The 14,584-nt window shown below is 49.7% G+C and overlaps 5 protein-coding genes across 5 annotated transcripts; 1 reads left to right on the plus strand and 4 right to left on the minus strand.

The window, feature by feature from the left end:
* Window positions 1–321: 321 nt before the first annotated feature.
* Window positions 322–3,290, plus strand: M431DRAFT_12975 (hypothetical protein; the record flags this gene model as incomplete). The annotated part of the gene is made up of 3 exons (XM_024912420.1): window positions 322–648; window positions 727–739; window positions 826–3,290. 3 exons carry the CDS (start codon window positions 322–324, stop codon window positions 3,135–3,137), a joined length of 2,652 nt encoding a protein of 883 aa, XP_024780924.1. The 3' UTR covers window positions 3,138–3,290.
* M431DRAFT_207027 (hypothetical protein) lies at window positions 3,170–3,493 on the minus strand. Its single transcript, XM_024913404.1, has one exon. It carries the CDS (start codon window positions 3,385–3,387, stop codon window positions 3,202–3,204), a length of 186 nt encoding a protein of 61 aa, XP_024780925.1. The 5' UTR covers window positions 3,388–3,493; the 3' UTR covers window positions 3,170–3,201.
* Window positions 3,348–7,667, minus strand: M431DRAFT_527177 (hypothetical protein). The gene is made up of 6 exons (XM_024920703.1): window positions 7,250–7,667; window positions 6,886–7,004; window positions 6,063–6,785; window positions 4,596–5,969; window positions 4,335–4,531; window positions 3,348–4,273 (listed from the first exon to the last, which is right to left on the minus strand). Exons 1-6 carry the CDS (start codon window positions 7,359–7,361, stop codon window positions 3,601–3,603), a joined length of 3,198 nt encoding a protein of 1,065 aa, XP_024780926.1. The 5' UTR covers window positions 7,362–7,667; the 3' UTR covers window positions 3,348–3,600.
* Window positions 7,668–10,096: 2,429 nt separating this feature from the next.
* On the minus strand, window positions 10,097–11,887 carry M431DRAFT_71550 (hypothetical protein; the record flags this gene model as incomplete). The annotated part of the gene is made up of 3 exons (XM_024921915.1): window positions 10,097–11,126; window positions 11,207–11,679; window positions 11,747–11,887. 3 exons carry the CDS (start codon window positions 11,885–11,887, stop codon window positions 10,097–10,099), a joined length of 1,644 nt encoding a protein of 547 aa, XP_024780927.1.
* A 2,189-nt stretch (window positions 11,888–14,076) lies between these two features.
* On the minus strand, window positions 14,077–14,559 carry M431DRAFT_1166 (hypothetical protein; the record flags this gene model as incomplete). The annotated part of the gene is made up of 4 exons (XM_024911967.1): window positions 14,077–14,146; window positions 14,221–14,393; window positions 14,481–14,500; window positions 14,526–14,559. The coding sequence occupies 4 exons, from the start codon at window positions 14,557–14,559 to the stop codon at window positions 14,077–14,079; spliced, it is 297 nt and encodes a 98-aa protein (XP_024780928.1).
* Window positions 14,560–14,584: the final 25 nt, after the last annotated feature.

The following is a 14,584-nucleotide window of genomic DNA, read 5'->3' on the forward strand; positions in this document are numbered from 1 at the left end:
TCTTCCGGTGCAGGTAACCTCGTTTGCAGGTAACCTCGTTTGCAGGTAACCTCGTTTGCAGATAACCTCGTTTGCTTGACTTATAAAGCCTCCCTGAGCCTTAGCTTCGATGGCACCCTTTCGATGCTATTTCTTATAAGAACGTATCGTTTATTCTCTCCTTCTTGTCCCCTTCTTGTCCTTATCCCCTTCATATCTCCTTCTTGTTCTTATATCCTTCTTGTCTCATTATTCTTGTCTCCTTCTTGTCGTATTCTGCGTTTTTTACTTGATTAGCTGCTTTTGACTGCTTTTGACTTTTGATTCATGGCTGATGAAGCAATGAATGCAATTCCTGGAGAGCCACATACCCCTGAAGCGTCAGAGGATGCTTTTCCTGATCCTCTTCCCCCTCTTGATGGCTCCTCGTCTTTGAAGCATCGGACGCTAAACTGTCGACTTTTGCCACAAAACGCTTTGGGATCCGCTCCCCCTCTGACTTTAAATGAGTGGAGGCTCGGCAAACCTCTTCAAGATGGCTTCTTTGCAGACTACTTCAAGCAACCATGCCATTTCACCCGGCCACCCATCGATACTTCTGAGAGTCTAGACTCTGCGTTACGAGATGCAGAAAAGCAGAATCGCAAGCGCCTTAATGGCTCCACCATTGTTATCTATGATATATTTAGTAGCCCTTGGATTGCTGCCTTGGTTGGCCTACAGGACACTCATCAGCTCTTTACTTAGTTGGACAGAGATGGTAAGTTGCTTCCTAAGAAACTGCAATTATACCCTTGAAGGTTGCTCAACTCTTTTCAATATCCATTATTAACAACATGCTCTTAGTTGCTCGTGTTCTGGAGCCCCTTATTAGACAGATAGAGTCTAGCGAGAACAAGAAGTTGGACCAGATGAGGATGGTCTGGAAGAAGGTCCAGCTGCTTCATGCACAATTCGATGTCTTGTGGCGCAACTTGGAGACAACTCCTGGTGTTGTTGTCAAGACTGATCAAACCGTTGTCTCGGCTAGGTCAGGCCTACTTCTGCAACCAAGTGAATGGGATACGATTCTCACCACGATTGCTTGCGCATATCGGCTCATGACCTTCTTCCCAGGCCGATTCACAGAATCTCCTGCGGACGTCAACAACACTATTTGGGGACACAGCCGAAATAATTGGCAAGTGGCGCTCTGTGTTATTGATCATTTTAGATTTCGACGGAGGAAAAGTAAAGTACCCCGGGCACGCAATTTCTGGCCATTGAGAGCAGCACAATGGTTCGGTTATGATTCAGACCCTGAGGTCGAGTTCGTACGCCTGTACGCACGCCGGATGATCGATGATAGGCGTTTCGAGCTATCGAATATGTGCCCAAGTGTTACCCAATACTCTGGCGTAGACTTGGGTGAGATGGCCGATTTGCACGACATCAATCGGGTGCTTGGATTTGATCCAGCTAGCAATCCATCAAGTCAGGCCATCTCATGGCGTATTTGTGAGCGAATCTCAGAAATCCTCCAGATGTTCGGTCCCAGTATCGATATCGAGGAAGATATCAAAAAACGACCAAACGAGTTCTTGTTTCGCCCTTTGCAAGAAAACAGTGCTACTGTGATGGAATGGCTCTTTTCCAGCGCTGGAGTTCAATACAATGGCTACTTGGCAGCTGATATCTGCAGATTAGGGCGAATTCATCAATTGAACGCCGTTACGGATAATGGTGTTGACAATAAGCGGGATGCTGATTTGGTATCTAAAACCGTGCAAAGAGCACTTCAGATCTTGGCGATCCAAAAGTTGACAGACGTCGATATACAAGATCGATCGGAGATTCATGCTGGAAACTCAACCCCACGAGTTCATGTTCGGACCATTGAGATGGGATTATACGAGGGCAACATGTCTACTGTCATGTACGACTTCATCATGGAGCACATGTACGGTCAGATGCCCAAGACACAAGACGCAGTACCGCTGCATGCGAACAGAGGCCATATTGGAAAGCCGCCACCTACTCGCCTTAGCAATGAAGCACAGAAGATTCTTTCCTTGGCGTCCACGCATGTCGATTTCACCATCTTATCCAAGGCCAACGTGCGAAACATCCAGCTCATTGCGGAGTTTGATGAAAAGCTATCTGGAACGGCTGGGAGAAATGCGGCTCTGCGACACGATCGTAGTGGCGGCCTTCAGTGGTATTTCTATCACACTCGCTCAGACAGCACGTTTACAGTGCCACTGGTAGGTTACGAGATGATGTCGAGCATCTGCTTCAGGTCTCCCAAGATGGCATATGTCGCTAGAAAAGCAATGCAGGTGAAGCAGCAAAAGAAACGGCTTCTGGTTTACTGCAGTCATACTTTGACACAGGCTGTTGTGTGCGCATTACTTGTTCATGTAGGAGTCAAAACACTGCAGATTCGCAAGCAGCACACGGAAGCACAGAGAGATGAAGCACTGGCACTCTTCACAGACCCAACATCCAATGTAGAGTGTTTGGTTACATCCATGGCATTGGACACCGTTGGAATCGATCATTATGCCTGCTGTTCGTACGGTATAATCTTGGAGCTGCCGGAAACTGCAACTACGCTTTTTCAAGCCATCAGCCGTTCGAGTTCCGCAGGCAAATTCTTTTGGGATATTCTTATCTGCAGAGGGACCTTTGATTCATACCAAGAGTCTCGCCTAATGGCCGAGCAAGCCAACATTTTGGTAGCTGGAGCTGGAGCTCGAATCCCAAGCGAAATCCAGGGGCGGCTTCGAATCATCTGCGCCTATGAAGTCCTAAGGGTATGTCTAGGGCAGCGGGTAAATCTCTATCCGCGAAAGGGAGCTGAATGGGAGCTCTTTGACGACGAGCCCTTCATCAAGGAGGGAGAATTTTATTCCGCCTTGGCGCAATTGGTGTTGAAAGAACCGCATTTGGGTGTTCATTGTACGGAAGAAAACATCCAGAGGATCAGTGCCTCCTGGAAACCCAGCATGGAGTTGACGGCGGATCACATCCGTGGCAAAATGCTGGTGCTGCCGGATGGAGTTTCTCTACGTAGTTTTGAAAACCATGAGGGCGAGGGTGAGGACGAAAATGGCCAAGTTGACTATGAGGATACGATTGGCGAGGAGTTTTTTGATTGCATGGAGATGTGCGAATGAATAGGAGTATGTAACGAACCGAGTAAATGTAGATGTAGATGGAGGTATTCACTGATGACTGCGCTCAACGGCTTGAGAGACATGAAATGTGGATAATAGGGGTAGCTAGTTGTAGATGAGTTGAAAACAAGAAGAAAGCTATAATGTCCTGAGATACAGTTATTGTAAATAGTGGCCGTTCTAGTATCGAGTGGCCGAAATATGTCAGCTGGCATCGTGAGGGTTGAGATGACACTTGAATAACTGACATATGAATTTTTCATGTTTAATAGATTTTGGGTGTTAGATAGCTACACAATTTTTCTTCCGTTCTTTTCTTTCTTTGCCAATGTAATAAAGCTGACCGCTTGATATCAGACTTGTATCAACACACTATCCTCAAAGACATCGCTACATTTAATGGCATGCTCGTCAAAGCACAGACAACCCAAAATTCAGATACCAAAATCGGCATGACTCTCGTCTAGTCAAACACATCCGTGACATATCTCTCATTGCGCTGCTTGTCCCACCAAGCTTGGGCCTTCTCCTCATCCACCTCCTTTCCGTCAGCCTTGGCCTTCTCCTGAACAAGCTCGACGCAAACAGCCTCGACGGCCTTTCCAACATCGCGACTACCGCAGACGAGGACCTTGGCGCCCTGATCCCACAGCTTAAACAAATCTTCGCGGTCGTGCGACATTCGGTGCTGGACATACTTGCAGCCAAACGACTTGTCCGAAGCGCGCGAGTAAGCCTTGCGCATCTCGACAGCGCCAAGCTTCTCCCATCGCTCGAATTCTTCGGCATACAGATCGTCCATATCGGGAGAGCGGCATCCGTAGAAGAGCAAGGCTGGCGCAAGCTTGCGGCCCGCGGCAATCATGGCAGCGCGCTCCTGGACGAAGCCTCTGAAAGGAGCCAAGCCGGAGCCCGTGCCGACGAAGATCAGAGGAGTGTTTTCGGCATCGGTTGGGAGGTGGAAGGCTTTGGATTGGCGGACGGCAACGTGTAGTCTCTCACCAGGGGCAAGAGAAGCCAGGAAGTGCGTGGCCACTCCGAAGTGAGAACCCTGGCCGGATAGCGCGGGCTGTTCGAGAACGGAGTAGGTAAGAGTGAGTTTGGAGGGATCCGCCAGAGGAGAAGAGGAAATGGAGCTGTAAAGTACGTTAGGGAAGGCGTCAACAGTGATATGTATATGGATTCGTTTGAACTTACTACTGGCGGACACGCATGGGTGGAAGCATGGCTAGGTATGTGTCTAGGGGTAATTCGAGAGAGGGGAATCTCTCCAACAAATCGAGGACAGAAACACGCTTAGCACTAATCTCCTGCTGGTAGTCGTCCCCAGCTAGCTTCTCAATCTGAGCCTTGAGCTCCTCATCCTGAGTAGCTTCAACCATGACAGAAATGTTCTATTAAGAAAGTATTAGCCCAAATTTTCAACTCAGTCACTCCAAGTGTATCATCTGTACTCACCCTCTTGGTTGCTGGCTGGCTTAGCTCAACATATGCTCTCAACAAGTCGTTTGCAGAAACAGGGGTATCCGTGGGGAGGGCAGTCGGCTGGTCCGAGTGAATGGTCAAGACGGCATCCCAAGAAAGCTGGAAGCGACGGAAGACTCGGGCTACCGTATCCTTCGGGTTGAAGGGCAGGACAGCCAGATAATCGCCGGATCGGTATGTCATGCCTGTAGGCAGGCGGACCTCGATGTGGTTCTTAGTAGATCCGCTGGTAGTCAGAGTTTTGGTGCTGGTGACGAGGGCCTCCTCGACATCTTGGCGTAGCGTCGACTTGCGGGGGAGCGATACATCGACAATCAAGCCGCCAGCTGAGCCATCGGTAGATGCTGCAGAGGTACCATACTTTTCCTTCAGAGCAGGCCAGAGGGTTTCGTCCTCCCAAGTTTCGAAATCGCTAAACATGTCACGGTCCGCAGCATCGGTAGTAGCTAGCGGAATGAGGCGAGTAGCGCCATGCTCTGCCAGAGTCGAATCCACGAGCTTAGGAATGCGGTGGAACGTCTGGACCCAGTCGTGGTGACCACAGCCAAAGACGGCATATGACACTCCTTCCACCTCGTTGCCCTTGAGGTTTTCAATCCAGCTTACAAAGTGGGCCGCATTGGATGGTGCCAGTCCCTCGTACGAGGCCGTGACAATGATGACTGGCCGGTCCTTGGGAAGGTTCTGGTTGGCAGAGTCAAGAGGAGCAAGGTCAGTGACCTTGAAGCCATGGCTAGCTGCATCAGTTGCCACTCTTTGGGCCAAGGCCTCGCAAGTGCCGCTGTTGGAACCGTAGTAAACAGCCAAGGGATTCTGGGGTCCCTTGCTGCTCGCTGCACTGGCCGCCTTCTTATCTGCATGATGCTCCTCTACGACGCCTTTTCCAGCCAGCCTCTGCTCAAGCTCTGTCGGAGTCATTCCATCCCTAAGGGTGGCTCGCATGAAGAAATCCTTTGGTTTGATAGTCAGGGATGAAGCAATTTCCAACTGGTAGTTGGGATCGTCGAGGCTAAAGTTGAAGTTTTGGAAAAGAATAGCCATGGCGATGACGGCCTCGTTCCAGGCGAAACCTCTTCCAATGCAGCCTCGCTTGCCGTTGCCAAAGGGCTTCCAGCAGTTGGGGAATTCTCTGTTGAGCCGAGCAAACTCATCATCGAGCATGCGCTCTGGCTTGAAATCATTGGCGTCGTCGCCATAGACTACAGGATCAAGATGTGATTTGGCGAGAACGCAGGTGATTGGTTCGCCCTTGTGAACGAGGTATTTGCCTCCAATAAGGGTATCTTCGAGAGCTTCAACAGAAAAGGCCGGGATTGCGGCACTAAGACGTAGAGTCTCTCTCAGGACCTGTATCGCCTACTGTAAGTATTCTGTGTATTTACAACAAAGAAACGCGGGAATAGGATGAGAAAAAGAGGCATAAGAATAGAAGATACGTACTGCTTGGATATAAACGAGCTTGGAAACATGCTCGACTTTGGCAGGTCCACGGCCAAGCACCGCATCGGCCTCTTCTTGGACCTTTCGATAGGCGGATGGGTTCTTCAAGAGATGGTAAAAGGCAAATGATAGCGTACCAGACGTTGTCTCATGGCCAGCAATCAAAAACGTAATGAGCTGATCCGTGATGTTGGCGTCGCTTAGCTTCTCGCCGGTCTGGGGGTCCACGCCGTTCAACATGGCGCCGAGCAGGTCCTTTCGATCACTGGGATTCTTTCTTCGAGCCTCCACAACGGCATTGGCAGTGTCTCTCAGAATGGCGATGTCGTTGTAAAACTTTTCATTGGCGGCGCGGTAGAGGAAGTTGGGGGCAAAGCCGGGTCTCCTGTTTCGTCTACCGCATTCTGCAAGGAAGTCACCCATGGCCTGGACGAAGGGGTGCATCTTGTCCTTGTAGTAAGAGTTGAAGCGATAATCCATAGAACACAGCGCAATGGTGTCCAGCGCCAGCTTTGTGAATTCATCCGATACATGAATGGGCTTGTGAGGACCGTGACGAGCCAGTTTCAGGGCCAGCTGTGAGCTGATGTCATGCATCTCATCAAACATATCGCGGATAGGGAGAGGTCCAAAGGCCGGAGTCAGAACACGATGAGCTTTTCCCCAGTTGGGCTCATCGGAGTGTGCGGTGAATAGGCCATCGTGGACGCCCTCACGCACAACCTAGATAGCCAATGAACGTTAGTACAAGCTACTCTGAGTGATTCAAAACGCTACCCAACACAACATAGCTTATTTAGCCAGGAGAATTGATTGGACATACTCGGAGAACGGAGCTCAAAGACTTTTGAAATCGCTTCTCATCGCAGACTTCGTTGACAAGGGCCTGAGTGCTAATGAAGACAACGGGACGGCTACCCATATGAAGTCTGTAGATTTCTCCTGTTAAGGCGGGTTAATAAAGATTCCTCAGTGATGATGATGATGTTACAAAGTGTTGTTGGTAGCATAAGGCAAGGTAGGGTTGCGACATCGATAGGTGGATATCGATAGCAGATAGGCGGAGCTGGTATAGGAGATACATGTTGAGAAGGATACATGAAGCATATGGGTATAGATACAGCAAGGAGATAGTCATCCAGTGTATCGGCATATACACGTATACGAAAGATTAAGTCTCGTCTTACCATATGTATTCGACAAGCGAACAATATCCTCAATCGGGTTCGCCGAGAACTCGCCCAAATTACCCAAAAAGGGCAACCCAGGAGGCTCAGGAATAGGGACAGAATCGGCCATTGTCGTGTCGATTCCGAAGATCGAAAGAAAGCAAAAAGAAGAATAAAGACTCCAATTGCAATTTGACGTAATGTCAAACTGGGCAGAAGAGGAAGAGAAAGAAAGAATGAGGAGAACAACAAGGCCCAGGCTTCAAGTTTAAATGCCCAAAGCGCTGCTAAGGTATGTAGCTAAAAGACAAGGCAGCTAAAACGGCGGGCTGTGATGGAGCTTGTCAAAAGGGGATGGAGGGGCGATGATCGAATGGTGGGACAAAGAGAGAGAGGAGAGAGAGGTCTTTTGTTTTCCCTCTTTATTCAAAAAAAGGTGTCTTGACTTGTTTTGGTGGGAAGAGGAGGAGTGAGGAAATATTCGTGTTATTTATCTGCGAGATTATGGCCTCGAGCTACACAAAACAAGTCGTTTCAGACGAAATGCAGCATGGCATCATCCATCACCATCAGCCTCATCCTCATCCTCATGCCCATCTCCGCCACTTTTCTCTCTCTGTCCATGGGCTCCGTGGCCATTCGGGGCCCCTAGCAGAGCCCGAAATCGTGTAAGACGTACAGTAGCACGGATTGATTTAGTTCGGCCAGGGTCTCCCCCCGAATGCCGGTTCCGATCTCTTCTGTCTCTTCTGTCTCATTCACTCTCTCTGTCTCCCTTTGGCTATCTCCCCGGCACCTAAAACCTCAGCTCCCAGCTCCTACTATGCAAACTTTACCCACCCCTTGCTCCCTCTCACCCAATCTCCATCTCCGTAAATCCAACGGCAATCCCGTCAGTGGGGTTCTCTAGCGGCATCGTGGTGGAGCTGCCAGACGTGATTTGTGACCTGGACGAACGGTGGGGGATCGGGCTCTTGTTCCCGATTACGGTAGAGCTGCGGTTGCCGAACACATTTTAGCTGTCTTCTTTTTTCCATTCCTATCGTCATAGGAGAGATGGAACGATTAAAAAATAGGCAGGACTTTGTGGAATCTCCGAAGCCCCCCCCCCCTTTATCCATTCATTAAGAAAAAAGGGCTCCATACATAACAGTCGTGAAACGGCAACTCGGCCGAACGAGCACGGACTTGGATGCTTGCAATGCCGCTTCTCATGAGAATCCACTTGCCCGGGCAAAAGTTCAATGTCGGCCGACGCTGTCATCCAGACTTTCCTAGCAGGGAAAGCAACTTATGTAACTTCCTGCAGCGTCTCAGCAACTCTAGCACTCGCTGTTACATCTAGGATTGGATAGTATACTGTAAGCCCGCTAAGGATCCGAATCAATGCATCAATTCATCCGCCCCAGTGCCACAACACCACTGCAGCTGCACCTCCTCTTAACCTCTTAACCTCTCAGAGCAAAGCAAATAATAATACATGAAAATAATGCCATCAATAGAATTCGCCAACATTCATTCCCGTTCCCACCAACTCCGATGCTCCGTCTCCGTCTCCGTCTCCGTCTCTCCGTGCGTCACATTCTTATTTTTGCTGAGTTCTGAGCTTCCTGCTAAGCCTCGGCGCCTCGGCTCAAGTCGCCGGTGGGGCCGCTCTCAGATGTCAATCAATCGACCCTGCGTATTCTCCGTATCTAAGCAGGGAATAATACGGCGTAGTTGCTATTTCAAAACTGGGATCTTCTGCTTACATGAGGACTCATCATAATAGCATTGATTAAACTACGAGTTCTTGCCAGCAATCAGTTAGCGGCCGCCCAAATGCCGCTGCAGAGAGGATTTTGTAACAACTCCTGCCCAACAGCAATACCGTAGCCTCTCCACTGCCGAATCCCGTTTGCCCCCCCCTCTTTGTAAAACTCCCCTTGTACTCGTAAACTAAATCAGTCAAAGTAAACGCTCGAAACATGCCATCTTGAAATTCTTCAGCGAGTCTCCCATCGCCACTTTTGCAGCCATCTTCAGTAGTGAGATTTTGGTCAGTTCATTGGTTGAATGCTCTGCAGGCTGCTTAGCTGCTTCTCTAGTGTCGTCAATATGCACACATACGAATATACGAAGCTCGCATACGGCATGGAGGGTAGTCTATAGTATTACATACCTATATACATGTCATCAGTTTACTACAAGCAATTTAGCTGCAGCCATCCAAGTTACAGCTCGAACAAGAGTCTTTAGACTCGCAATACTATAATATAAATAGGTACTATGCGCATACCAACCGGGCGGCAATGGCTTCAGAACTAAGTTGTCTGTACCTCCAGAGTCAAGCCCGCGGCGGTGGGTTACGCTTCTGCAACCACTATTGGCTATTTATCGTCAATCACAGCCAACGCAAGCAGGAAGAAAACAAAATGACTTGAGTCTCAAAGGTCCTCCCCTTCCCAAATCTGCCTAGAATAGAAACAAGCTTCAGGCAGTTGCAACTTCATCGCGCGAGCATGCAGCAAATCTCCACTTGTGTGTACAGTAAAGCCTTCTATCGTTATGTCGTTATTTCGATATGCACTGCTAACCTAAGTGCGGTTGAAACCCAAATGTATAATGCCTGATTGGTCATGTTTTGTTTCGTGTTCTTACTTCTCCCCTCCTCCTCCCTCTTTCAACAACCAGAGCAGCCTATCAAATCAATTTCCGTCATGCCTGGTTTCCAGACGTCCCGCCGGGTTTATAGCATCCATCATTCATTCATCCGGCTGCTTCACGGAAAACTAACCTTGCCTACTTATAGGCAATGGATGACTGATTTGTTGACCCCTCACGGAAATGATGATGAGCCGGATCCAGCTCCGGTAAAGAGCGTAATCAACGCTCTTCACGGTTAGCCTCATCTCGGGAGCCTCCTCCCGAGAACCTCTCCCTCAGCCAACTAAGGGGTCCGGAACTAGTAGGTTGACTAGGGTTGGCGCTGGTGCTGGCGTTCGAGTTCTCTCTCTCACGACGGCTGCTTTGGGGTGGGCTGGGTTGTCTCGGGCGCACTCTATAATCCGCAAACGAAGACAATCTAGGGCTCGTAGGGGAAAGCGAGTTTCGCGAGTTTCGCCGTTGCGCACGCCAAGTATCGTAGGCAGACGGGGCGCCCCAGATGCGGTCTCTCTCCCTTTCCCGCTGATCGCGCTCTTGCTCCCGTTCGGCGCGATCCCCAGAACCGCCTCCAGAAATGCCCCAGATACGTCTCATACTCTCACGGTCTTGCTGCTCTTGTTGTGATGAGAGGCCACGCATGGCTTCATTAAGCCGGCTCTGGCTCTGGTTTGGAGGACGAGATGGCCCTGCTCCGGGAATTGGAAGCGGCTCGGTACGGTTCAGCCCGCTCCCATATAGATCATCCGAATCGCTAGACTGGGTGGAGATTGGGGGTGGACTTGCATGCCTGTTGGGGCCGCTTCTGTCCTCGGGCTTCTCAATGGATGCTCGACAAACCGGACAAGTGTTGTGTTCTTTGAGCCAGAGAGTGACGCATTCTTCATGGAACCAGTGCTTACAAGGCAGAAATGCAGCCGGGTCACCCACCTTCATATCGTCTATACAAATAGTGCATTCAGTTTTTGATTCACCTTCCAACATGGAGGCATCTACGGGCTTTCGATCCAGGTTGGCAAGTGCCTCGTTTGACGCTGGCGGCGCAGCATTCGATTGTGGATGCGCTTCCATGAGGTTTGTAATGATCTGATCCAGAGCTTCCTGTGAATAAACGGCATCTCCGGCAATCGCATGTGCCGGGTTAAACAGGTTTAAAATCTCTTGGAGTCCTCTCGCAAATCCTGGAGTAGGACCTCCTGCCTCCCGGCCTCCTACGGGAGGTGACACATCCCGAAGGACATTGGAGAAGAATCTAAAATGTACAACAGCTTCAATTAGTTTCTGAAACAAGACAGCATCAATCTGATGTAAACGACAAGCAGGTCAACTCACGTTTGGAATGGGTCGCCGTGGCGCTCCTGGCCAGGAGGTCCCGGTCCAAAGAGTCCCGTCCCAGTGCCAGAAAAGATGGTAACAGAGGCACTGCCACTTCCATTCGTGAATGTAGCGCGATGGATATGCGGCCCTCCAAATCGGCCCTCCTCCGGTCGTTGTTCGTAGGCATTGGGTCGTCGCGGGGGCTGGAAATCCTGAATCATCCCGAGAAATCGTTCAATCACAGGGTCGACGTTGGGATCATGGTGCTGCATTCCTGGGCGGCCCCTAACGCTGCGGCGGAAATGAAAGCCGTTCGGTCCTCCAAGATGTTCTTCAATATCAGCTTCGTCTGGGTCTGAATCATGGTCATGGTTGTGGTCGTGGTCGTGGTCACGGTCCCGGGGTGGGAATCTATGGCGCAGTGGGGGAGATTCCGGCTCCGAATCGTCGTCGTCATTCAAATCCCGAGGATCATTGTCTGGGCTTACCTATGGATTGGGTCAGTCAAGGTCAAGCAAGGCAAGGAAGAGAAATGGCGAGAGAAAGGCAACATACGATTTCTGTGATATCGCTGCCACATCTAGGACATAGTAACCCACGCTCATCGCGGTACCATTCTCTGGCGCAGGCATGGCAATAGACAACTTCACGACCTGCGTTCGCATCGAGGTGCCGATCTGCAGATGACCCGTCCATTTTGTCCCTGCTACCTGCGGTTCAACGCAGTCAAGGGGCCGAGTTCGGCCAGGCGGAATGCACAGCGAGCCAAAAGCAAACGACCAGCGTCAATATCAATGGCCGAAGATAGCCCAAGCAGTAGAGCAAGTAAAGCTGCAGTTTATCCGGTTCGTATGTAGTCGGTCAACAAGAGACGCTAGGTAGTAATAATGTCTCGGCTGGTATTAGTCAAAGAGGCGACCGGGGCGGCGAGAGATGGGTATATATCCGAGTTCGTGGGCCCGCAAAGATAAAAGAGTGAAGATGTATAAATCCCCGTTGGCGCTCATCAAAATTCAACGGAGGTGGCAACAGACACGCAGCGTGCGCGTGTTTATGATCGATCAGGAGAAAATAAAAATGGCATGCGATGATAACAGGCTCCTGGAGTGGGCACAGTCGAGGAATCAAGATGACGCGAAAATGGCCCCAGGCTTGCGGTGACAAGGCGGCAGCTTTCTGGGGTGGAAATCGTCGCCACGAAGTGATGAAGAAGAGAAGAGCAGAGAAAAGCAGAGAGGACGAGAGGAATAGAGGAAGATAGGAATAGAGAAGGAAAGGAAAGGACAAGAGAGGCCCTGCTAGCAAGGGAGATGAATAGGCGAAGAGCAATATCGAGCAGCGAGCCGATGCTAGTTGTATTTGCGTAACGCGGCCATGATTTGACGCCGGTCGGAAACAAGTGACGTTTTTGTCAGCGCGGAGCTTCTAGGTATCTACCACGGCACTAACAGTGTGTCACAGGCACTAAAGCTGCTATATTGCTACTAAGGAGCAGTGAATGGAAGCGTCTAGCACCTTTGGTCTAGTAGGCAAACAATTCCATTGATTTTAATTGATTGTCTCAACTCTCTCATCTAAAGAACAGCGGGGCTTGGACTCTGATGTTACAGTCCACACTGTGGTCTTTCGTTGGGCAAAACCGTACCGGCCAGGTAGATTATTGGCCGACCAATTGTGGTGCATTTACTGCGGTTTGTACGAGTGCGACCGAAAATCGCGGGCTGTGGTCGTTCATAGGCTGGCAGCCGCACTCTTGGGGGCCTGAATATGTTGCTGTTGCAGCATGCAGCACCTCCTTGTTATCGCACATTCGAGGATTGGGCAGAATTAAGCCAAGGCAGAATAAGTGATCCATGGATTTAATAAATGGACTTAAGAAGTCGAAAAAACGCCTTGCCTTGTATACATATGCGTAGTTTTTCTCTTTTGACCTTGGTTGTGCTCCTCACTTGTGATACAAAAGGTGATGGCATTACTTGTCCCTGTCCCGGGATTACCCATTTAACCAAAATGTAATATCCAAGTCTAATATGTATGATCTGCACTCTGTACTCTACCAACATCAAATGTTAATAGCTTGCGTACCCTTAATCTGTTCGCAGTTAGAGCCGTACCAAGGCTCCCAGATCCTTGCAGGCATCAATCTCACTGCTGCTGTACATACACAATGATCAATATTGTGTGTCATACCTGACTTGTCTTATATGTGCCTAGCCCCCATGTCAACCCGATATCAGCCTGCTTTTGGGACGGCACGCCATCCCCTTGCATCAGAACAACGCACCTCAGCCTTATCACCAAAGCCGTGCGAGCCTAACCTCCAGAACCAGCGAGACGGGGTAAGTGGAATATATTCCCGAGCCTTCTCTATAATTCCACTCATGCAGTACATATGCGTGGTTAGTGGGGTGTAAAGTGCTCCATGAGCCTCTCGGAGTCCATCGCCCGACAGTATTTATCCAAATGCTGCATAACAATGTCACCAGCACTTTGACAGCAACTCTGGAGCCTGTTGTAATAAATGCATGTAGCATATCCCGTGTTCTAGATCCGCGCCATAATACATCTCGAATGCAAGGCATCCGTAGGGCTCCAGCTTATCCCGGCTCGTGGCGGCCCAGCATGCCATTTGTCTATTTGTCTCGAGATACCTATTGTTAGTAAAATAATCTGCCAGATGTTGTTGTCCTAGATTAATCGATTTCCTGGCTGACTTAATTCACTTGACCAGTCGTTCTATCACAACTGACACTCGCATACTTTACACTCGCATAGTGCAAACCAGGTCGTAGGTTTCGGGGAGTTCAACGTTTTGAAATGTTTGCCTTTTGTTCGTGTAGAATTTGTACAATTTCGTCTATTATCCTTCTCCAAAAAAGAAAACTCTACTCCTTGCTGCTGCTTGCTGCCTTCAGCTTGTCCTCCTTGTCCCACTCAATCAACTGCTTTGACCAGCTTCAAGCAAAAAAGTTAGCAAAGACAGCCCAATTCCGACAATCACCCCCAATACAATCAAAACATAAACGTACTATCGGCTAGGATGCCACTCCCACGGCTCCGGCTTGTGCGCCCATCGTTCCCTGTCGGCGCTGAACTTCCACGTAATGGCGATGACGCCGAACATGGCGGCTCCGGCGATGAGCGTGTTGGCGCGCCAGTTGGCAGGCTGGGCGTACCAACCACCAGAAGGCGACCAGACGTGCTTGGGGTAACTGTGTCGGGTTTTCCACGATTAGGACGAGGCGTCTCGAGAGGCTATATTCAGTTGGGTTCGACGAGGTCAACTTACGGGATTTTTCCACCGCCACCCTAGGGAATAGTTAGCAAGCCATACTCTGCTGGAAATCAATGATGCTGCAGCTTACCATTTTGAAAATGTATCAAAAGACGTCT

Source organism: Trichoderma harzianum (genome assembly GCF_003025095.1).
Source record: "Trichoderma harzianum CBS 226.95 unplaced genomic scaffold M431scaffold_1, whole genome shotgun sequence".
Lineage (NCBI taxonomy): Eukaryota > Fungi > Ascomycota > Sordariomycetes > Hypocreales > Hypocreaceae > Trichoderma > Trichoderma harzianum.

Coding starts and splice junctions, on each gene's coding strand:
- M431DRAFT_527177 (XM_024920703.1), bottom strand. CDS start 7,361: ATGGCCGATTCTGTCCCTATTCCTGAGCCTCCTGGGTTGCCCTTTTTG. Junction 6,786..6,885: donor CTTTGAGCTCCGTTCTCCGA/GTATGTCCAATC, acceptor TTGGCTATCTAG/GTTGTGCGTGAGGGCGTCCA. Junction 4,532..4,595: donor GCCAGCCAGCAACCAAGAGG/GTGAGTACAGAT, acceptor CTTTCTTAATAG/AACATTTCTGTCATGGTTGA.
- M431DRAFT_207027 (XM_024913404.1), bottom strand. CDS start 3,387: ATGTCAGTTATTCAAGTGTCATCTCAACCCTCACGATGCCAGCTGACA.